We start from the raw sequence: 24,214 nt of genomic DNA on the forward strand, positions 1-24,214 counted from the left end.
GCTATTTGCGCTTTTACCAAAGACAACTTCACCCCTAATGCCTTTTGTGAAACTGGCCTGAGTGAACATTTCTAACAAGGCGTCGGTCTACCATGGTCAACATATAACATTTTCCTGAGGTCCTCCTGATGGGCACTGGGCCTGCTAAATGGACCCAACCCTTCGAAAGGATTTGTTATTAATGGTGTCACAATTTCTACTGCCTGACTTGCTGAGCTTTTCCAGCATTTTCTGTTTTTATTATTGTTATTAATGGATAAGGCTTGGCGTGGTGCAATTGCTCGGTTTACACATTCTCTGACATTGGTTATATGTCCTACAAAATTTGGCACTAACTCTAGAAATACCTAGGCAGTAGAAGTATTGTAACCATTGTTACTTCATGGGCTTTATCTCCTGGTGCCCTGCAAGCAGAATGTTGTAAGTTATTTTTAATAAACTCGAGGTCACAATATCTGCTGGAACATAGAAGCAAGGAGCGATCGAAGTTTACAGCACAGACGGCCATCGTATTTATGCAAGCTCGATATTATTGTAATCCAAAGTGGATCCCACTGCCCCCCTCTGTCCTCGTATCTTTGTATTTTCATCTGCTTCAAATAAATATCCAATTTTCCTTAAAAATAGCAAAGGTCTCTGGGGGGAGTTCTAACTCCCCAGGATGGGTGGGAAAGAAGCAAGAGTGTTAAATTCTTAAAAAATCAGAAACCCAACCCCAACAAGTCGTGAACGCGCCCATGTCCGGTTCCGGCCTGGGTTGGGGGGTGGGCGAGTAACTTGCTCTCAAGAGGCAGGTCAGTTATTGAAATATGTTGATGAGGATTTACGTGGAGTATAACACTATTGCAGACTTGAACTTGAGGCCCAGTTTGCACCTTTCACCCGCTCACAGCACGGCCATTGCCCTCGATATCTGCAGGCAAAGCCACAGGAAGTGCATTAGCATTTAAATTTTTAAAAATATATATTTATCTAGAATTAATTTTAAAAAAAATAAGGAACCTTAATAATGAGTTAAGAGCAGTATACATGCCAAAGTAAAGAAAGAAATTGCAATTATATTGCGCCTTCGTGACCTCAGCATGTCCCAAAGCTCTTCACAGCCAATGAATTACGTCTTGAAGTGTCGTCGCTGTTGTATTGTAGAAAAACCTGGCAGCCAATTTATATACAATTTACAAACAGAAACAAGATAAATTGACCAGCCATTCTGTTTTTTTCGTGATGTTCATTGAGGGATAAATGTTGGTCAGGACACTGGGAGGATACCCTGCTCTTCTTTGAAAAGTGCCATCCGATATTTTACATCTAACTGAGAGGGCAGACAAGGCCGTGGTTTAACGTCTCACCTGAAGGACGGCACCTCTGACAGTGCAGCACTCCTTCAGATCTGCACTGAAGTGTCAGCCCTGAAGTATGTGTTCAAGTGTCTGGAGTGAGATTTGAACCCACGATCTTCTGACACAGATGCAAGAGTGGTAACACTGAGCCAAGGCTGGCAGCCAAGGTAAAATGTAGACATTCAGCCTTTGGACCAACTCTAAACTTTGTTAATGTCTGCATTTCAAAATCAGTCTACCCCTGTTGAAATTTCTGGTTTCCCGTGGTCAGCGGAGCTGTCACTGAATCACTGAGTCTCAGTTTCAATACATGAAAATTATCACAACACATGGCACCACTTGTCAGCTCAACAGGAGAGAAGTGACAGCTGACTGAACCAGCTGACTTAAAATGGCATGGTTGGAAGGATTCCATACCATCTGCACATTATAGGCAGTGCCTTTGTAGTGTTTTCTGCAGTGCTGACCCTGTAGCTGAACTTCAGAAGTAAAATAACAGGAAACAAAAGAGAGTCAAGTAAATGGAGGCCACAGCCTGAGCTTCTGCATGTGGCACTGTGGGAACTCCCACCACACCGGGCCCCTGATATTACAGGTGTTAACTCCAAAGAAGGCGTGTAGGAACTTTCCTAAGGATGCAAATCACTTTAAAGTACAGTGCAGGCATAGAATCATAGAATGATACAGCACAGATGGAGGCCATTCGGTCCATCATGCCCGTGCCATCTCTTTGAAAGAATTATCCAATTAGTCCCACTCCCTAGCTCTTTCCCCATAGCCCTGCAAATTCTTCCCTTTCAAGTATTTATCCAATTCCCTTTTGAAAGTTATTATTGAATCTGCTTCCACCACCCTTTCAAGCAGTGAATTCCAGATCATAACAACTCGCTGCATAAAAAGAATTCTCCTCATCTCACCTCTGGTTCTTTTACCAATTATCTTAAATCTGTTTTAGTTATTTAGTTATTTAGGCTTAGTTATTAATAGTACACGTTACACTTTTTAATATATTCCACCCCCGTCTCTCACAGATTTAATTTGAAATATCCAATATTAGAGATAGCCGGAGTTTTGAATCTAAGTTATCCAATCTTCCAATCTTGATTAGATTTTGATATGGTTGCTGTCAGTTGAAGATGTTGTGGGAATACATAACAGTTATAGGGATTTAAGGAAAGCTTGACTGGGTTAGAATTGTGGGCAGTTTGCTATTAAAAGGGAGACCGGCCCGTCCTTATTCCAGCCAGGCTGTACTTCAATACTCCCATATAAATTCTTATTAAAATGCCCAGCTTTAGTAAAAAAAAGTTTATTACTGATGATAGTGTAATTCAGTAATAACCATGTTGAATTGCATCAGGTAGAATGATAGTATCACTGAGCCAGTCAACCAGTGCTCCAACAGTGAGTGAAGTAGCTTAAACCATGGTCTTAAAGGTGATGGTCCCCTAGTTGGAAATTGAGGAATGAAAATTTATTTGGACAAACTGAAATTTTCAAAGAATACATTAAATCAACTATACTAGCAGCAAGGAGAGTAACGGAGATACAGGACAGGAAAAAAGAGAAAAATGAAGGTAAGGGAAGAGTATCAGAAAGAATAGCATTGAATTTTACACAGGTAGAGGAACATTCAAAAGAGACTGAGAGATTGGTGGGGTCAAAGAAAAGGGGAGGAAGATAGGAAAAGGGTTATGTGAAGGGACGATTCGGAGCTGGGAATAAAATAGAAGGCAATGCTGAGAGGGGATCTGCTCACTCACTGTTTGGGAAGAATATAAGATTACTCAGTGTAAGAAAAGCAAGACCAACTGAGACAAAGAGAAGACAAACCAAGAACTTACACAGGGGCTAGATATTCCTCAGTAGTGGATTTACTGCCAAAATAGCACTGAAACATGCTCTTCTGGCTGTCAGTGTAATTCCAGCATGGACCAGCCCAATTTTCCTTTGCGCACCTTCATTGCTTATTCATGGTAGACTCCTCGCACTGTTAACACCTTGCATAGGTTGTCTGCCTGGGGGGAAGGGTGCAGGGGGGAGAGAGGAAATTCCAGTGATGCCCCAGCAGCTGAAGGGCTATGATAGACATTTTGTGTATGTAATAATGTTGCTCACTGAAAAATCTGAGGCGGGTGCTTCTTCAGAGGATCACACCCCCAAATTTAAAGACTCTTTAGCTGAGATGTTATTCTCTGTAATCCAGCAAAGGAGGTCCATTTTATTGGTGCTGCGTGGGCAAAGCACACCATCCATTCCTGTGGAAGGAGATGGCCCTGGCAGCGTGTACCGCCTCCAACAATCCCTGAATGGCTACTTGGTACGAAAGAAGTTCACTGACTTCTCCAGAGCAGCCAGTGTAAGAGGAGGTAGTCAGATCTCCCAACAGTGCATTGTAATATACATGTTTCTCATTGATAGGCATTTTGCCCTCACTGCATCAAATACCATCTACAACTTACCACCTACATGCAAAAGGTACCACGATATCCTTCACACTTCTTTCATTTTCCTGTGTTCCTTTACTCACAACTGAACATGTATGAAAACAGTGGAAGGCTCATGTGATAGGCATTTCATTGTTAGCACCTGTTCTTATTCCCATCAAGATGTACCTTCTGAAACCTGCGTTGAATTACATATGATGGCATCAGGAGCACCTTCACTTTTTCTACTTCCTTTTTGAAGTGCTGACAGCCCACAACCAAAGACAAGGAAGTACCACCTCGATTTCCCCAAAGTTCCTGCTGCAAATCATCATCCAGCCAACTCGTAACCACTTGACACGGTAGGAAAAGTGGGAGGCCAGGATTGAAAGGGCACACAATAGCAGGCACCAAGATGAGGCTCGGTGGTCTCAAGCAGCTGCGGTATGATTGTCAGATTTGTTTTTAGTGAAATGTCTTTGTCACTGAAGGGGATATATGAAGAATGATTTGAGGCAAAGCGGGGGGATTGCCGGTGTGAAGGGGTATCAGAATGATCTTCAAACGGGAACCTTGTTAGAGTTGTAGAGGACAGTTACATGCCAGCAAGTGAATGAGTTGAGTTTGTTGCCAAAGCGAGGATCATGATGGCAGGGCTCATTTGGCAGTGGGTTTGGATCTTAATCAGCTCAAGGTCTCCCTTACAAGCTGGGCCTGCAGCTGGCTGGCAGCTGGTACAACTCAGTTATTGCTTTGTAAAAGAAGTGCAGCCTTCTGAAGCATTGCCGAGAGGTCACGGTATAATAGCCCTGCCTGCATCTGCAGATAGGGAGGCATGGGTAGCAGCAGGGTGAGGTCAGAGTCCATTAGAGTACCTGTTCAGCCTGGCATCTCTCCTGCGGTCTTCCACATCTTCCTCCTCAAAGAAGAGGAAAGGGGAAAGGACTAAAGAAGATCCTGCTGGTAATTACGGCCCCAGTCTGCAACCTTAAAAGGTTAAAACAAACATTAAAAGTACTTATAAATACTTTAGAAATGTATTTTTAAAATACTTCAAGAAACTTTTAAAATACTTGAGAATAATTTAGCATAAAATTAAAAGAAAATGTAAATATATTTTTAAAAATTCTTCAGTATTTTTAAAAATAGCTCTCAAAATTACATATATTTTAAAGAAACCTGTAAATTGTACTGTAAAAATACACCTTCAGGTTGCTCCAGATTCTGGAGCCATTGTGGCCTTCATCAATGCAATGCATCTGGCCTACCACAATGAGGCCCCGGTGCCTCTTTCCCCCAGGCATTGGTTGCCCTAGACATGCAGAAAACCCTGTCCATCCACCGTCATTTGCATGCGGCAGGGTAAGGACGCAATGAGCATCAATAGATGCCCACAGCAGACCCAATTTAAATAGTTCTGTTTGTATTTTGGGGCAGAGTTCATTGGGCCTCACCGCCTGACTTTCCTTTGTTGGTCGCCACGTGAACAGTCTAAAGTAAAGGAAATGTAACCCTTGAAGACTAATCTACTTGGGGAGAAGAACTGTAATCCACAGATAGGGACAGAGAGGAAACTTTTAAAAGAGTTTGGCGGGTGGGAAAAGCTGGGAGTATAATCATGCTTCTGTTCAAGTTAATCAATTGACATCAATTGAAAAATTAAGAAATAAAGATCAGAATTGTGCAGTGACATTATGTTAATATTCCTGAAATTCCTTGAGAAATGAAGTAAACAGCCATTTTTTAGCCGTTTACTCTGTTTCTCTGGGATTCCACAGGCCCCCGACAAAAGAATCCCGCAAAATATCCAGACGAATAATATTTAGATTGCATAAGCTTGTCAATACAAAACTCATCTGTTAAAAAATAATTTACCAAACCTGCTTATCTGTTGTGGTATAACGGGGTACGGATTATCACATTTTTAAAAGTTACCTTGATCCCCCTGTGCATGATTTAGTGATTGTTATATCCTTTACAATAATTTGTTAATTGTATTAATCGCATTTTATTTTTCATACGTCTACTTCAATAATTTTGTGATGCTGCCAAGAAAGCTGTACCATTACTATTACATCATTTAGCTATTGCCCCTGTGCACACGAGGTCCACTGTGTCATAAAGAAAGAAAAAGAAAGAATTGCATTTATATAGTGCCTGTCACAACTTAAGGATGTCTGAAAGCGTTTTACAGCCAATTAAGTACTTCTGAAATGTAGTCACTGTTATAATACAGGAAACATGGCAGTCAATTTGCCTTAAAGCAACATGATAATGACCAGATAATCTGGTTTTTTAGTGTTATTGGTTGAGAGATAAATATTGACCAGGACACCAGGGAGAATTCCACTGCTCTTCTTCAAAATAGTACCTTGGGATCTTTTACGTCCACCTGAGAGGGCACACAGAGCCTTGGTTTAACATCTCATCCGAAAGATGGCACCTCTGATAGTGCAACACTCCCTCAGTACTTCACTGGAGTATCAGCTTGGATTATGTGCTCAAGTCACTGGAGTGGGACTTGAACCCACAGTCTTCAGAGGCGAGAGTGAGCCACTGAGCCACGGCTGACACTATAATATTCATTATGAAGTCCCTTCTGATATCTGGTACAAAAAACAAAAGTCACTTGTAATATTTTTTCACATGTTGCATACTTACATGTAAGACATTTGAGTTGTCAGCTTTTAAGGATTGGATCATCATCTCTAAAGCTTTTGGTTAGTGTTCTAGGTTGGGTTGTATGGAATAGCCAAGTTTGGTTTTTTCCCTCATTGAAGAAGCACTTCTTCTCTGCTAAGTGTCTCGCAAATCGCACAGCCAACACGTAGCGAAATATACAGTGAGGGAACTGTATCTTACAGCTCTGTGGTATACTCAACACAAATATGCTGCACTGCCTATTCATTTTAGTATGAATTTAACTTTGCCACTAGGAACTGCAGCAGAATGATTTTTTTTTCCAAATTATAGTAAGAGAAATGAACTATTCAGAAGACTGATCTCCAGAACGGTCATGGCAAGCTAACTGCCTTTAATTTAAGCAGGAGTAAGGGAAGGAGTTATGAATGTGGAATTATTTAACCTCTGGACATAGTTGTCAGTTATATGATGCATGACTGCATTAGATGTAAAAGTCAACATGATTACAATCTCGGCTGCATTGTTTTACACAAAACCCAAAACCTATAAATACAAGCTTAATGCCTTACACAGATGAGGTAAATGTGTTAAATATAAATTGCCAAACCTTTGAAATTATAGAAATATAATTACAGGGAATTGTTTTTCAAAAGTAAAATTACTATGACAGCTATTTTCAGCTATTTTTTACCTCAGTACTGATTTTCCTATTGAAGATTTGAAGTCCAATCGTGATTTCACATTATTTTATAAAGAATTAAAATATTGGGAAATTAGCCAGAATTAGTATAACTGAGAACATAGCTATAAACCGTGTTTACCCACAAAAATATGAATTACACAAATAGTGCAAACAGTAATAAATATTTCAAGTGTTTGACATCCCGTTTTTTGTTTAGGGAGGGAGAAGAGTCTGAAGATCCATTCATCATTTTTCTTGTGATCACATCACACATTTAGGTTATTCTATTGTGGGTTTGTAAATTAATAAGGAAGGATTTGCCAAAAATTTTTTTTAAGGAAGGTGCTGCCTCTTTAATAGATAATGTGCTTTAAAATGAAAAACATTGCCTGCCATCTGACAAATGGTAAAGTTCCAACAAATTGTTATGAAGTAATAAAAAAAAATAACTGAAAGAATTAAAAGAGACTAAACATTATAACACTTAGTGGCGCAGGTGAGAAAATCCGAATTTTAAATGACCCATCTATAGTAACAAATTGCTATATACCAGGGTGGAAATTTATCTTGGGCAGTAGTGCAAAGCGGGCGGTATTGAATTGGCCGCTCTTCATACTCCCCGTCCGACACTGACTTCAATAGAACTGATGATCGGGCGGAGAGTATGACAGGTGGCGAATTTGATTCCACCCGTTTGCATTACTGCTGGAGATAAATTTCTACCCCACTGTCTTTATTTTTATATATTTTCCAATCTCCTTTCTCCCGCATTTTCTTAAATCTTTAAAACATTTTGGAGGGAAATTTTCCTTAAGGGAGGGTTGCTACCAGATGTGGGCTGGGGTGGGACTTTTGCTCATCAGTCTGACCCCTCCATGACCTCAACCCATTTTCCTAGGCCAGGCTCAGTAAAGTATGCAGGACAAACTGCCGATGGAATCTCCACTTTTAAGTGTAAGTCCACTAATCCCAGTGGGGTACATGCTTCAGTATCTGAAAGGGGCAGGGTCAATGTTAGAGGGAGCGGAAGCCCTCTAAATGTACTGGCATTAAATTTATTAAATTAAATGGACTCTGAATAAGCCCAGCTGCCAAAGAACAGGCAGTTGGAGAGGTTGGGAGAGGGAGAGATGGCCAGATTCCCCGCCTTCCTGTTAGACCTCTTGTTGTTCACTGCCACAGTCCCCCTACTGCCTCCTTTTTCCTGGCCTTCCCCTCTATCGGTGGTACTAAGGTGGGAATGGAGAGAAACCAGCTGGGATCCCAAACCTCTTCCCCCTTGACACCATTTACATGCATCAGGGCGGGCAATGGGTGGGTGGTCAACACCGGGTGGCAATGGGGATGGGTGGAAATGTGAGAGGCCAATTTTAGGGGTTGGGCTGCAACAAGATCCTTCCTGCCTCATTTTCCTTGACTGTCCAACCCCATGCCTCCTGTTTTCAGGAAATCAAAAGAAATTCCTCCACTTATTCTTTTATTTGCAAATTCCTGTTTTGTCCATTCATCTCCCATTGACGTTTATATTTCTATGTGATTTATATTCAAATTTACACATCATTAAGATTATTCCATGCTTGGTTATAAATTGAGTGCATTGAATTAAGCATTGTGTGCTTTTCTGGGCATTTCATTATAAGGAAGATATTTGAGCCGTGGAAAGGGAACAGAGAAGATGAACGAAAACATTATCGGGAATGAGAGGTTATAGTTATGGAGGAAAGATTGAAAAATTGGGGTTTTCCCACTGTGACAGAGAAGGTTAAAACCGGTTAGAAATTTGAAAACTTCTGATGGAGCTTGTCAAGTGTCTGAAATGTTTTGAGAGAGTAAATAGTGAAAGATTAGGGGTGATATTAACTCCCTCCATCTGGGGGAATCAGGACAGTAGTGGAGTTAAAATTGCAGCGGTGGACTTACCATTCCCACCAGCTGCCATATTGCCTTTCATGGGCGGCTGAGGCACCTGCCTGAATCGGGCCAGAACCTTATGAATTCATGCAGATTGGGGTCCTGTGATGTACATGGGACTCCAGTGCAATTTTAACAGCCTGCTTCGCGGGGAGTGCACCATGTATGCTCCGCTCAGTAAAACCTGCCATGCAAGAGGAAAAAACCCAAAAGGTAAGTGTTAAGATTATTTTCCTGGTGCCAGGAGCAGAAGGAATTTCCCCAATGGCCTCCCGAAGAATAATGTAGTCTCCCCCTCCCCTGTGATCAACCCCTGCTGCCACCCCCGGGACCTACCCAGGTCAGTCTGATATTGCACCAGCCTGGAGCCAGTGAGCTGCATCAGGATATCTGTTTGGGATGTGCAGCTCACCGGATGCATGTCAATGAGGCATGGCCCTCAAAATGGACTGGGCCTCTTGCCGCAGGTATCGGGCAGCCAGCCAGCCCGTTCTGCCGGTCAGCCTCCCGCAAGTTAAAATCCCCCCTTTTGCTTCCACTGGTTGGTGAATCAGTAACAGGGAAACATAGACTCAGGTTCATCATTTCAGGAAGAAAGAACTTACATTTATATAGCACTTTCACAAGATCCTAAAGTGCTTCACAGACCATTGAAGTGTGGTCACTGTTGTAATGGAGAGAAACTTGGCGGCAAAGGTCCCACAAACAGCAATGAGATAAATGAATTGATAATCTGTGGTAGTGATTGTGGTTGAGCGGTACATGTTGGCTAGGGGACCAGAAGAACCCCCTTGCCCTTCGTCAAATAATTCCGTAGGACCTTTTATTTCCACCCGAGAGGGCAGACAGGATCTTTGTTAAAGCTCTCACCTGAAAGACTGCACTTCCGACAGTGCAGCACTTCTTCAATACTGTACTGAGATGTCAACAGTCTCCAGAGTGGGGCTTGAATCCTCAACCTGCTGACTCAAAGGCAATAGCACCACCACTGAGCCAAGGCTGACACCCAAGGAAAATAAGGGAGAAAGTTAGACTAAGGGTTCAATTTTGGAATGGTGGTGGGATGGCAACAGGGGGATCAAGGTGCGCGCAGCAAACCCAAATAAAAAAAAATACCTTTTCCGACGTGATCGCGAGGTAATTGATGATGATTAATGTTGTTTCCTGGTTTCGCGCCCGGCAGCCAGCGTGATTGATAGGCTGGCTGCCGACCGGAGCTGCAACGCCGAGGTGGGGGGAGAAAGAGAGAGAGAGACCTCACCGGGCGGTGGAACAGAGAGTGCGGGGGGAGGGCGGGACAAAGATCGGGGTGGGTGGGGGGAACAAAGATCGTGGGGAGGGGGATAAAGATTGGTTGGGGGGGGACAAAGATCGGGGGGGGGGAAACATCGGACATCGTCGGGGGGGGGGAGACATTGGGGGCTGAGACATCAGGGGCTAAGAGCATCGGGGGCTCAGACATCAGAGAGGAGACATTGGACATCGGAGCAGGGGGGTGCAGGTGACATCGTTTGAAAGGTAGGTTTATTTCGTTTTTTAACTTGTGAAATTTTAAAAATTTAATTTCTTTGCTTTATTTTTGCCTCATCTGGTCCTTCATGCCTGGTTTTAGCGTGAATTGGAAGCCATGGGAAAGCCGCCCAGTTAAGTGCAAAATCGGTTTAACCACCTACTATGTCAGAAATAAACTACCTTAAGTACCTCAATGAGGTACATTTGGTTCTTTAACTATCATCCCACCGGCTTTAATTGCCGGCGGGACTTCCGGGTTCGGGAACGGCGCACACACACAGATGCGTCTTTGTGAGATGCAGAAGTTGGCGTGTTGGAGCCGGGTTCCTTTCCCACTCCTCACTTCTGCGATTTTGAGAGCCCTCTTGCCACCAACACACCCACACGGCTATTTTAAAATTGAGCCCTAAATCTTTTCATAGAGGATTATTAGAACATGAATGCTTGAGTATGAATGACTGTTGAGGCAGGGACCATAACATCATTTTAAAGGGAATTGGGTGAGTATTTGAAAAGGAAGAATATGAAAGAAGAGAGATAAGGCAGGGAAATGAGATTAGAGAAGTAGCTCCAGTTGACGAGTTAGCATCAACACAGCTGCAACGGATGACTGACTTCCTTCTGCATTATAACTTCGATGATTTGGTGAGTATATGATGTCCTATCTGTAAGTTTTCCACCATTTCAACCTCACTCCTAATAGTTGATCAAGTCTGGCCTCTTTCCCACTCCCTGTTATGAATCCTGAGTCAAGAAATGCTTTTGCATTGACTCTGTTGGCTGAGATTTTAGAAAATCCTTTCCCCATTCCATTTTATTTTAGGGCAATTAAAATCACACCTAAATATCATCTCTCCTTTTCTGAAGTACTATTTGTTCAAATTTTCCTCTAATTACAATTAATTTAAAAACTATTTCCTTTATGTTGATTGGTCGATTAAACTATTGAGCAACAACGCACTCCTGAAAAGCATATAACTAATAATAAAATTAATTTTCTTTTGTTATGACTGGATCCTAAAAAATATATAATTCCTTAATATGTCTAAAGGAATATATAGGAACTTGCTTCAGCCTAATGTCATGCTCACGTATACTAAGTGCTGTGGTGGAAGCAATTAGCAATGCCATCTGTCCAGATTTGAACCAGATAGATCTATTTTTGTGTGGGCTGTCTTGAAATTTCGCCAATAGGGGATACGTTTTTCGGCACCACACATCACCTGGGAGAGTTTTGCAGTGCACCCGTGATTCTGTTGTATGTCCTGTGCCCTGGCCCTGGCATGGGGTTCTTGGAAAATTTCCCCCAAAAAGTCTTTTCAAATGAAAGTCCCTTATTTGATTCCCCTCACTTTGGTGTCTCTCGATTTGGAGGCATTCGTCATTAAGTTTTCCGATGAATTTTCATCAGCAACAAAGGGAACTTCAAAAATTGGGATCAAAGTCCAATAGGCCCCACATTGGATCAGGCCATTTTTAATCGCCCAGGGAGCCCACCGGAAAGAGGGAGTGGGCTGATTTTTTTATGCAAATCGGGGTCCTACGCCAGCTGTAGGACCACCTCCTGTCCTATACCAATTTTTGGACTCCACAAAATATGGAAACGCTAGAAGAAATATTGCAGTCAGAGACTGACGAGTTAAAACAAAATGTAAATTGGGAATGAAATTAGGTCTGGCTTGAGGTTTGACCAAGCTCTATACCTCTGAAGCTCTGTTCATTGCATGGGGATATGACACTCTATTCCGCCGATGCAGTTTCTCCGCAATGTGAGAAAAACAACAATACAGCAGAAGGACAGGTTAGGGTGTGTGGCCCAAATAAGCATTCTTTATATAAAGGCATGGAGTATAAGGAACAAATTTAATGAATTAAAGGCGCAAATTCAACATAGTGGCTATGACATGGTAGCCATTACTGAGACATGGCTGCAAGACGGTCAGGACTGGGAACTGAATATCCCAGGTTATAAGGTCTATAGGAAGGATAGGGAAACTGGTAGAGGGGGAGCAGCAGCCTTAGTGATTAAGGATGAAATTACTTCAGTGATAAGAGAGGATATAACGAGAGGTAAGCAGACAGTAGAAACTTTATGGGTAAAATTAAGAAATAGAAAAGGATTTAAGACTGTAGTGGGAATTGTGTATAGGCCCCCTGGTAGCAGCTGTGAAGTGGCAGAATGTATAAATGCAGAGATTAGACAAGCATGTTGCAAAGGCAGAGTGGTTTTAATGGGGAATTTTAACTTTTATTTAGAATTAGATAAGCAGACGAGCTCATGTCAGAAAGGTAACAAATTTCTTGAGCGTGTTCAGGACAGCTTTCTGCAACAATATGTCCTAGCACCAACAAGGGGGCAGGCCATATTAGATTTAATAATGAGTAAAGAGCAAGATTTAGTTAACAGCCTAATGGCGCGTGAACATTTATCTAATAGCGATCACAATATGATCGAGTTCAACATTGTGTTTGAAAGGGAGAAACCCGTAACAGCTACTAAGATTTTAAATTTAGGTAAGGCCGACTTCAAAGGGATGAAACAGAGACTGTCCACAGTAAACTGGGCAAATCTGTTAATGGGTAAAATGACAGAAGATCAGTGGGAGGTGTTCAAAAAAGAATTTAACGTAATACAGAACCAGTTTATACACTTAAGGGGCAGTGCTCCACTTGCCAAGAAAAACAGCCATGGAAGACAAAAGAGGTAAGGGACAATATAAAACTAAAAGAAAAAGCATTCAAAAATTCAAAAAATAGCATGGACCCTGGTGACTGGGAGAGATACATAGAACAGCAAATGGTGACAAAATAGATAATAAGAGCTACAAAAAGAGAGTATGAAAAGAAACTTGCAAGGGATTTTAAAATCAACCCAAAAATTTTTTACAACTATATTACGAAAAAGAGGGTGGTCATAAGAACATAAGAAATAGGACCAGGAGTAGGCTATACGGCTCCTCGAGTCTGCTCCGCCACTCAATAAGATCATGGCTGATCTTTTACCTCAACTCCACTTTTCCACCCGATCCCCATATCCCTTGATTCCCTTAGAGTCCGAAAATCTATCGATCCCCAGTCTTGTATATACTCAACGACTGAGCATCCGCAGCCCTCTGGGGTAGAGAATTCCAAAGATTCACAACCTTCTGAGTGAAGAAATTTCTCCTCATCTCAGTCTTAAATGGCCAACCCCTTATCCTGACACAATGCCCTCTAGTTCTAGACTCGCCAGCCAGGGAAAAATGTCTCTCAGCATCTACTCTGTCAATCCCTCTCAGAATCTTATATGTTTCAATGAAATCACCTCTCATTCTTCTAAAATCCAGAGAGTATAGGCCCATTCTATTCAATCTCTCCTCATAGGACAACCCTCTCATCCCAGGAATCAATCTAGTGAACCTTCTTTGCACTGCCTCTAAGGCAAGTATATCCTTCCTTAGATAAGGAGGCCAAAAGTGTACACAGTACTCCAGGTGTGGTCTCACCAAATCCCTGTACAATTGCAGCAAGACTTCCTTACTCTTGTACTCTAACCCCCTTACAATAAAATCCAACATACCATTTACCTTCCAAATTGCTTGCTGTACCTGCATGTTAACTTGGTCAATAGCAATGTGGGCCCCTTAAAAACTGTTAATGGTGAGATTATAAATGAAAATTAGGAACTGGCAGACATGTTAAATAATTACTTTGCATCAGTATTTACAGTAGAGGAAGAGGATAGAATGCGGGACACCCCAAGGAAAATAATTTTGAGTCAGGGACGGGGACTCACCATAATTAACGTAAGCAAATTAACAGTAATGAAGAAAATAATGGCACTAAAGAGTGACAAATCCCCAGGACCAGATGGTTTCCTTCCAGGGTTTTAAAGGAAGCAGGTGGGAACATTGCAGATGTCCTAACCAAATTCTTCCAAAGTTCTCTCGATTCAGGAACCATTCCTTTAGATCGGAAAATTGCACGTCTCTGCTATTTAAGAAAGGCGAGAGACGGAAACCAGAGAATTATAGGCCAGTTGGCCTAACATCTGTTGTCGGGAAATTACTAGAGTCTATAATTAAAGATAGAGTGACTGAACACCTTGAAAATTTTCAGTTGATCAGAGAGAGCCAGCATGGATTTGTAAAGTGTAGATCATGCCTGACAAATCTGATTGAACTTTTTGAAGAGGTCATTAAAGTAGTAGACAAGGCAATGTCTATGAATGTTGTTTATATGGAATTCTGGAAGGCATTCAATAGCGTCTCTCATAAGGGACTGTTAGCTAAAGTTGAAGCTCATGGAATTGAGGGCAAATTATTAACCTAGTTAGGAAATTGGCTGAGCGACTGGAGACAGAGAGTAGGGAAATGGGCAGATATTCAAATTGGCAAGATGTGACTAGTGGTGTCCCACATGGATCTGTGTTGGGGCCTCAACTATTCACTGTATTTATTAACAACTTAGATGACGGGTAGAGAGCCATATATCCAAGTTTGCCGATGATTTAAAGATAGGCAGCATTATGAGCAGTGTAGATGGAAGTATGAAATTACAGAGAGATATTAATAGATTAAGTGAATGGACAAAACTGTGGCAAATGGATTTCATTGTAGGCAAGTATGAGGTCATCCATTTTGGAAGAAAAAAGGATAGATCAGAGTACTTTCTAAATGGCTAAAAGCTCGAAAGAGACTTAGGGGTCCATGCACACAGATCAATAAAATGTCATAGACAGGTACAGAAATAATCAAAAAGGTTAATGGAACCCTCGCCATTATATCTAGAGGATGAGAATACAAGGGGGTAGAAGTTATGCAACAGCTATAAAAAGCCCTGATTAGACCACACCCGGAGTACTGTGTTCAGTTCTGGGCACCGCACCTTAGGAAGGATATATTGGTCTTGGAGGGAGTGAAGTGTAGATTTACTGGAATGATACCTGGACTCCAAGGGTCAAATTATGAGGAGAGATTACACAAACTGGGATTGCAGTTTTCAAGATATTAAGGGGAAGTGATAGGGTAGATAGAGAGAAACTTTTTCTGCTGGTTAGGGAGTCAAAGACAAGGGGACATAGCCTAAAAATTAGAGCCAGCACTTTCAGGAGTGAAGTTAGGAAACACTTCTACACGCAAAGGGTGGTAGAAGTTTGGAACTCTCTTCCACAAATGGCAGTTGATGCTATTTCAATTGTTAATTTTAAATCTGAGATTGAAAGATTTTTGTTAACCGAAGGTATTGAGGGATATGGGGCTAGGCGGGTATATGGAGTTAGGTCACAGATCAGCCATGATCTCATTGAATGGCGGAACAGGCTCAAGGGGCTAAATAGCCCACTCCCGTTCCTATGTTCCTATGCCCCATTTTTGAGTTCTCCCCTCCCCCACCTGACCTGAATTTTACCTTGCCGAACCACGGTCTGATCCCAAGTGCCTCCCGGCTGCACTTCTCCTGTTTTTGTAAACAGAGCTTCGAGGCTTTCTTGGCCAATGGGCAGGAGATCATGAAGCTGAAAACACTGGCGTTGTAAAAACCCTAAATTTGTTATTTTAAAAGGAAGTTAGTTTGGAAACATTTACAGATTGAATTTACTTGCTATTTCGTAAGGTTTGTCACTTTGATAAGAAGCTGTGACTGCATATATTATAGTTTAGAGAAGGCAAAACATTCAGCTTTCCTATGAAACAAAACACTGATCATTGGTCTGCCAACTGAAAGAGTGGAAATGGATAAGACAGTGCAGGGGAAAAAAACGATAGAAACTTTACGAGAGAGTATAGAACAAGGAATATGTTATATAGGAAAGCACAGAAAGATAGAAACACAGGCGGAAGTTAATTTGCTGTTTTTAGTCATCGGTCCTAATGTCTCCTTCTTTGGCTCAGTGTCAATTTTTGCCTGATTTCGCTCCTGTGAAGTGCCTTGGGACATTTTACTACATTAAAAGCATTATATAAATGCAAGTTGCTGTTGCTGTATTTTGTCATATTAATAGAATTTATTAGCATCAATTGTCTATAATTAATGTACATGATTTGCAGTGTCTTTAAATAATTTGAAATATTTTCTAATATTATACATTTTTTGAGCTGTTGACTTACTTGCATTAAGGACCAAAGAGTATATCGTTTCTAGGTGTATTGTTTAAATTGCTTGGTTGTTTGAAGAAAACTAGTTAACCTTTATTACAGTAATACTGATATTTTCCATCTAGATTTAATTGCTATTTCTCAAAGGTTCATTGAAAGATTATTGTCATATTTTGGACCTTTCTCATCTTCTTACTCTTCATTACTTCAGCTGCCTTATCTCAGATCATTCTCAGGGATAACTCCCCATACATTTGAGACTGTCCATCTTTGCTTTGAGATCAGAGTAACATGCCTGGGAAACAAACAGAAACTCTACCTGGTAATTGCTTCTCACTACTTGCCTCCATCGATCTCACTCTATCCTTCAATGAGAGTAGAGCATCATGTCAGACCTTGTTTTAAGTTTAAAACATCAAGCAAATTTATTTTACAAAAGATGAGCAAGCACATGAGTAACAACATGGTTTACAGTTCCATCTATTTCCTCAAGTGGATAAAATAATTTTAAATTTTCAACTTTAAGCATAAGCTATGCTTTTGTAAATAACTTTTAAATAATACACAGTGGGGGAGAAATTCAATCTCATTTTGCTCGTTTTCAGGAGTAAAATGGGGGAAAACTTATCAAAATCGCACCAGGATCTCATGCGCTCGATTGGCACAAGAAGTTCGGAGGGCCCCATATTGGATCAGGCCACTTTTAATTGGCCATGGTGCTCACCTGAAACAGGTGCTGGGCAGATTGTTTATGCAAACCGGGGTCCTTTGCCAGTTGTAGAGTCCCGATTGCAAAATTAGAGCACAAATGGGTGGATTTTGCACGAAGCAAACTCCACCCATTTGTACCAGGAATTAAGTGGCCTTGCCAGTGGTCCTTAAAGGGGCCGCTGGACGCTGCTGGAAAACGATGCCACAACTGTGAAAATTTCTGTTTTTACTGTATTCTGGAAGGAGCAAGAATGTTCCTCCTGGCTCCACATAAGAGCTGCAGGCCATTTAATTTGAACATTTTTTATATCCTGGAAAAAAGTTACTGGGATTTCTTGCTATTTGTATATCTGACCGCTCAGATTTAGAAAGGAACTGTCAGTCATATACAAACTGAACCCATCTTACAAAGCAAGTTTGAGATTTTCCTCTCTCCAGCCTGTAACTTATGAAACTTGCAATCTTGCATAAAGGTAGTCTGGGCATGATATTCTGGCTTAACTGGCTGTTAAACGCCAATGCCTAGGTTTCCACTTAAATGACCTCAGCCATCAGAGTGGTCTTTTCAAATGCTATTCAGATGACAGAAATATGTCATTAGCAATGCTGGGCACAAGAGATGCCCATTCACCCTTGCTGTCCAGCATTACTAGGTGTGGCAGAGATGCCTATAAAATTTCAATGGCCAAAAAGCCTATACAGTCTGTTGTAGAGTGAAAACTGCAAAGGTTTAGGTGCCACAGAAGCCAATGGTCATGCTGCTCCATGGCAGGCCTAGTCACTTTCCAGGCAAATTCCCCAGTGCAGGCTGGAGAGCCCACCTGAAAAAATGCAAATGATTCTTGAGGCCAGAAAATCAGTCGTAGAGAGGGGCACATTCTTGCAGCGGTTGGAAGTCTCAACTCTACAGAAAACATGTCAGTGGAGTGCAAAAATACCAGCTCTTATGTACTGTGCTGAACCATAACTGAACAAATATAATGAATTTCTGTCACAATCTTGGTTTACATTGGAAGATGTATTTCCTCTTCTGGGTGGGTGGAAATATGTTATGGTGCATACTGCAAAAACCTGTTGTCCCAGCTTTCTGCTGGTAAAGACTTTCCTTGATTTCTGATTACTAGCCAATAGCTATCAATATGCAGAAAAAGAAAGGGGAATCCATTTAAAATATTTAAAGTATTTATTTTATGTTTTGTGGTAGACTTTTTGAACATCTATATGCTCCAGCAATCATCTCCCTTATTTTCCTACCCTGTCCCTAATTTTACAATGTACTTCAGATATCTTGAGCTAAAAATGATAGAAACTGTTTAAAACAGCTACCATATTGATTTGTGTTATTGTTACAAAGTATAAGGGATAGATAATCATTTTGGGTGTCAGAGAATCGGCATTCCCGTTTTACACTCCGCCCCATTTTCTGGTGGGGTATAAAACGGGCGGCTGATTCACTGTTGCCCATTTTGCACTACCGTCCAAGATTAATTTCTATCCTTAAAAGCAGATTACCTCATTGAAAATGAAAGGATAATTATAAAACGTCATGTGAACTGCAGCTTAAATAAGCGGCAAAAGGAGAAACTAGTGGTATTTTGAAATCCCTATCTATCCAAATTTTAAAAACATGTTATCTAAAGTTTGAAAATTTAAATCACTGCGCTGGACTCCAAATTACAGGTTACTTAATGCAAGACCACAATTACGTCCAAGAGAAGATGGAAAAAGCAGCCAGCTAGACAGACTCAAAAACTCTTTAAACATAAGTAGAGGAGCAACAAAAATGATATTAGATTAATTCATGTAAAACCAAGCAAGCTTTTTATGTAAATCTCTGAAACTAAATAATTGCTACATATCTCAATGTAACAACATAATTGAATCCATATAAAAAAATAGCAGTGGCAGCAGCTTTCTGAATTACTCAACAATCTTTTATTTGAGGAACACATCAATGTATATATGTGTGTGTATTATATTATGTTCTGATGGCAGGTGGGTGTGAATATTGCGATTTGTCTTTACTAAAGGTCGTATTATGCTAAGGTCAGTACGGCATGCGTACCCTTAGGGCTAAGAAATTGAAAACACTGGAATCAGTGAGATTGAAAATTATCTACTGTCAAATGTTAAGATTGCTTGTTTTTCTTTTGGCTAGACTGAAATTGGCTTTATGTTTTGTCATTTATTTTCAGTGGCCCTTTGAGGTGAACAGCTCCTATCTCAAAGTTGCTGTTTCAATATATTATTGACCGAGCTTTGCTGCGAATTTGGTCTTTCTGCTTGAATTACTTGATATAGATCTTGGCTTTTTGTCAATTACTCAGGCAGCAAGTGGACTTGCTGCACTTGGACCCATTTAATGTGCTGAAGATATCAAGCAGAGACTGGACCAAAAAAAGAGATACGTAGATTGTTCTTATGTACAGATAGCCACATAAGCATTAGGAACTAATGTTAGCCTAAAATTTCAACCTGTGTTTGCTTGATCAGTAAACTAGTGGTATTTAGAAACCATTGTCTTTCCATAGCTAAATCGGGCTCTTTTTTTAAATTGTTATCTAAAGTTTTAAATGTTAAATCACTTCCAATATTACAGTGCTGAATTTCAAATAATAGATATTTAATGCAAGATCAAATTTACATCCAAGAAGGCATAGAAAGAACAGCCATCCAGACTCGAGCACTCTTTCAGTTTGCCTTCGCTAAAGGAAGTATAAAGCGAAAATTATACGTTGATATATTTGTATTACTTTCCCTTTGTAAATGGAGATCATGGTACAGCTTTCTGTTACCAAAACAAATACCAATAAATAGTATTGCTGGTCATGTTTGGACAAAGCTCTAATGATGAGTTAAGCCATGCCAACCTCACTGGTACAACAGCCATAATATAAAATTATAGGAACTTGCTTCTGCTTTTGGACAGCATTCATCGCCTGACAGACTGCAACATGGGATTCAGGGATTTCTAGCTATAATATCATTGCTGCTGCAAAAAACAATCTACGGGTAAATAAATAAACAAGACAATTGCTACAAGAGGTTGCCAACTACTTGTATTAAAAAATCATTATTTTTCAATTCTCAGTGTAAAGAAAAGAAAGGCAGCTCCTGTAACTATTGAGAATACATTACAAAATAGAAGGGACCTGAAATTCTGGGGACTGAGGAAGGTATTAAATGGGCGGAATCTGGATCCACAGAATTTCAATTCTGTCCTGTTTCAATTCTGGCCTAAATACTGGTTAGGGGAGGAGTGGGAGAGTCTTCCAACCCCCCCACCCCCCACCAACACCCCTCCACAATGTCCCGGGACTGACCTGGGGGCATTTCTATGGAGCTGTTGGCCTACCCCAGGAACTCTGACCCTTATGCCTTTGATAAGGTCCAGTGGAACCTTCGCCAGCTGAGAAATGGCATGAGTTCCATTGAGGGCCTAGTGAAGGCCCCAAGCCTGCGTTAGAGAAAGGCATTTGATCCCTGAAACATAGAAACATAGAAAATAGGAGCAAGCGTAGGCCATTCAGCCCTTCAGGCCTGCTCCGCCATTCAAAATGATCATGGCTGATCGTCTAACTCAGTACCCTGTTCCCACTTTTTCCCCATATCCCTTGATCCCTTTAGCATTAAGAAATATATCTATCTCCTTCTTGAATACATCTAATGACTTGGCCTCCACTACCTTCTGTGGTAGAGAATTCCACAGGTTCACCACCCTCTGAGTGAAGAAATTTCTCCTCGTCTCGATTCTAAATGGCATACACCGTATCCTGAGACTGTGACCCCTGGGTCTGGACTCCTCAGCCATGGGGAACATCCTCCCCGCATCTAGTCTGTCTGGTCCTGGTAGAATTTTATATGTTTCAATGAGATCACCTCTCATTCTTCTAAACTCTAGTGAATATAGGCCTAGTCGACCCAATCTCTCCTCATATGTCAGTCCTGCCATCCCAGGAATCAGTCCGGTAAACCTTCGTTGCACTCCCTCCATGGCAAGGACATCCTTCCTCAGATAAGGAGAACAAAACTGCACACAATACTCCAGATGTGGTCTCACCAAGGCCCTGTATAACTGCAGTAAGACATCCCTGCTCCTGTACTCAAATCCTCTTGCAATGAAGGCCAACATACCATTCGCCTTCCTAACTGCTTGCTGCACCTGAATGCTCGCTTTCAGTGACTGATGTACAAGGATACCCAGGTCTCGTTGCACCTCCCCTTTTCCCAATCCATCACCATTGAGATAATAATCTGCCTTTCTGTTTTTACAACCAAAGTGGATAATCTCACATTTATCCACGTTATACTGCATCTGCCATGTTCTTGCCCACTCACCCAACTTGTCTAAATCACATTGGAGCCTCTTTGCATCCTCCTCACAGCTCACATTTCACCCCAGCTTTGTGTCGTCTGCAAACTTGGAAATGTTATATTTAGTTCCCTCATCCAAATCATTGATATATATTGTGAATAGCTGGGGCCCAAGCACTGATCCCTGCGTTACCCCACTAGTCACTGCCTGCCACCTGGAAATAGACCCGTTTATTCCTACTCTCTGTTTTCTGTCTGTCAACCAATTCTCAATCCATGCCAGTATATTGCCCCCAATCCCATGTGCTTTAATTTTGCACACTAACCTCTTGTGTGGGACCTTATCAAAAGCCAAATACACCACATCCACTGGTTCTCCCCTATCCTACTAGTTACATCCTTAAAAAAAACTCCAGTAGATTTGTTAAGCATGATTTCCCTTTCATAAACCCATGCTGACTTTGTCCAATCCCGTTAATGCCCTCCAAGTGTTCTGTTATCACATCTTTTATAATAGACTCTAGCATTTTTCCCACTACTGATGTTAGGCTAACTGGTCAGTAATTCCCTGTCTTTTCTCTCCCTCCTTTTTTAAATAGTGGGGTTACATTTGCCACCCTCCAATCTGTAGGAACTGTTCCAGAGTCTATAGAATTTTGGAAGATGATGACCAATGCATCCATTATTCCCAGGGCCACTTCCTTTAGTACTCTGGGATGTAGATTATCAGGCCCTGGGGATTTGTCAACCTTCAGCCCCATTAATTTCCCTAGCACTATTTTTTTACTAATACTGGTTTCCTTCAGTTCCTCCCTCTCACGAGACCCTTGATTCCCTAACATTTCTGGGAGGTTATTTGTGTCCTCCTTTGTGAAGACAGAACCAAAGTATGTGTTTAATTGTTCTGCCATTTCTTTGTTCCCCACTATAATTTCCCCTATTTCTGACTGTAAGGGACCTACATTTGTCTTCACTAATCTTTTTTTTCTCATGACATATTTATAGAAGCTTTTACAGTCAGTTTTTATGTTCCCTGCTAGTTTACTCTCACTCTATTTTTCCCCTATTGAAGAGGTGATTACCTTTCTGAAAATGATCATTTGCTCCCTTAGGAACATGTGAATATTTTGACAGCTTTGTTTCTTTGGCCCTTCCTAGGCCTTTCAACCCACCACTGGCTTGGCATGGCACCACTCTGATTTTGCTGCCATTATTGCAACCATACAAGCACCAGCCACCCATCTCCATTATGGTAATGACTTCATCATGTTGATTTGGGACAGAGTCTAAGGCCGTGTCTGCAAGTGGATGGGAGTCCTCGCCATCACATTTCAGCTGCTGCCTATAGATCCCCAAATTTCATGGTCAAAAATTCCATTTGCCTGGCTTTCTCTCTTTTTTTTAAAGTGAGGATACCAAGATGTTCTGACTCCTTGTCAATGGCTATTTTTGTTACTGGGGTGTTTCTCTGTATATTGCAAATTTTGACAAACTTGAGATATTTTTGTCCAGGTTTTGGTTTGGTTGCTGCTCAGTCATTGTGCTGAGGGAGTTTAACAGCCAGATAAAGCCAAAAGGCTGGATTTTCCTTTTGGTTGCGCCGAGGAATTTGGTATTTGAAAAGGGGCAGAGACCCTCGTCTCCATCCGCACTGCAATGCTCTCGGATTTCCTGGGGCTTTCCCATTTGACGTAAGTGAGCTTGCATTTACTTGCAGGCCCAATGTTAGCCGTATAATGAGGTGAGGGGGGGCGTTCCCAGCCGAACAGCCTAATCTTGCTCTCTGTATGTGTTACGGCTTGCAGCTGGGCCCCCGTTGACTGGGGGGAGGGGTAGCATTGCCAACTCTGTTTGGACGTATTCCTGGAGGTTTCATCACACAACATCCTGCCTCCAACCGCCGTACCATTGGTCGCCTGACGCGACCATCCTCGCAACGCACTGCGTTCTCATACCAATTGAAAGGCAAACAGGCTCTTAATTACCCTATTGGATGATGTCTGACTGTCAGTCAAACAGCCTTTTTATCCCGTCTCCAAAGTTTTATAACTAATAAATGTTCAAAGAAAATTTTAAAAATTCACAATTTTTTTTAATGCCCCTATGATTTTTCTCCCGAGTTGCTCCAGAAGTGTCTGGGGGGGTTGTTGGTTCTGTTGGGGCCCTGGAGCAATCTGAAGATTTTGCTAGCAAGTACGATTTGCTTTTTAAACCACCACCAAGGCCGATCTGCAGGCCTTGAGAACTTTTGGCTGCTGTTCTCTAGCAACAGCTGGGGAGCCCCGATGTTGGTGGCCAGGAGAGCAGCTATTTCCCTCTTGAATTTCTGGTGAAAGGCCCAAGAGATGAATTGCACCAAGAGTGTGTCTGGGCCATGCAGGGCCTCTCTGGTGCTCTGTACCTGTCAGACACCCCAAAGTCCACCCATAGAAGAAAATGGCCTCTAAGTTCTAGGACAAATCCTATCCTGACACAATGTTGCAAAATCTGTTGTTATAATTTCCCTGACAAATGGCTCAAGTAGCAGCCTAAGATATGATTTTCAAATATATATCAAAATTCGAGCACATGAGGTACAAGTGTGGAACGACAATTTGCACA

General features: G+C 41.4%; 1 protein-coding gene across 1 annotated transcript in view; it reads left to right on the top strand.

Moving 5' to 3' along the window:
- The first annotated feature begins 3,399 nt into the window (after positions 1-3,399).
- The window catches only part of sntg2 (syntrophin, gamma 2), a 283,588-nt gene continuing 262,773 nt past the window's right edge, over positions 3,400-24,214 (top strand). Inside the window, exon 1 of the mRNA XM_067985257.1 lies at positions 3,400-3,699. Within this exon, the coding sequence (XP_067841358.1) occupies positions 3,400-3,699 (300 nt within the window). The remainder of the gene's footprint in view (positions 3,700-24,214) is intronic.

This window comes from Heptranchias perlo, chromosome 5 (genome assembly GCF_035084215.1).
Source record: "Heptranchias perlo isolate sHepPer1 chromosome 5, sHepPer1.hap1, whole genome shotgun sequence".
NCBI classification, from domain to species: domain Eukaryota; kingdom Metazoa; phylum Chordata; class Chondrichthyes; order Hexanchiformes; family Hexanchidae; genus Heptranchias; species Heptranchias perlo.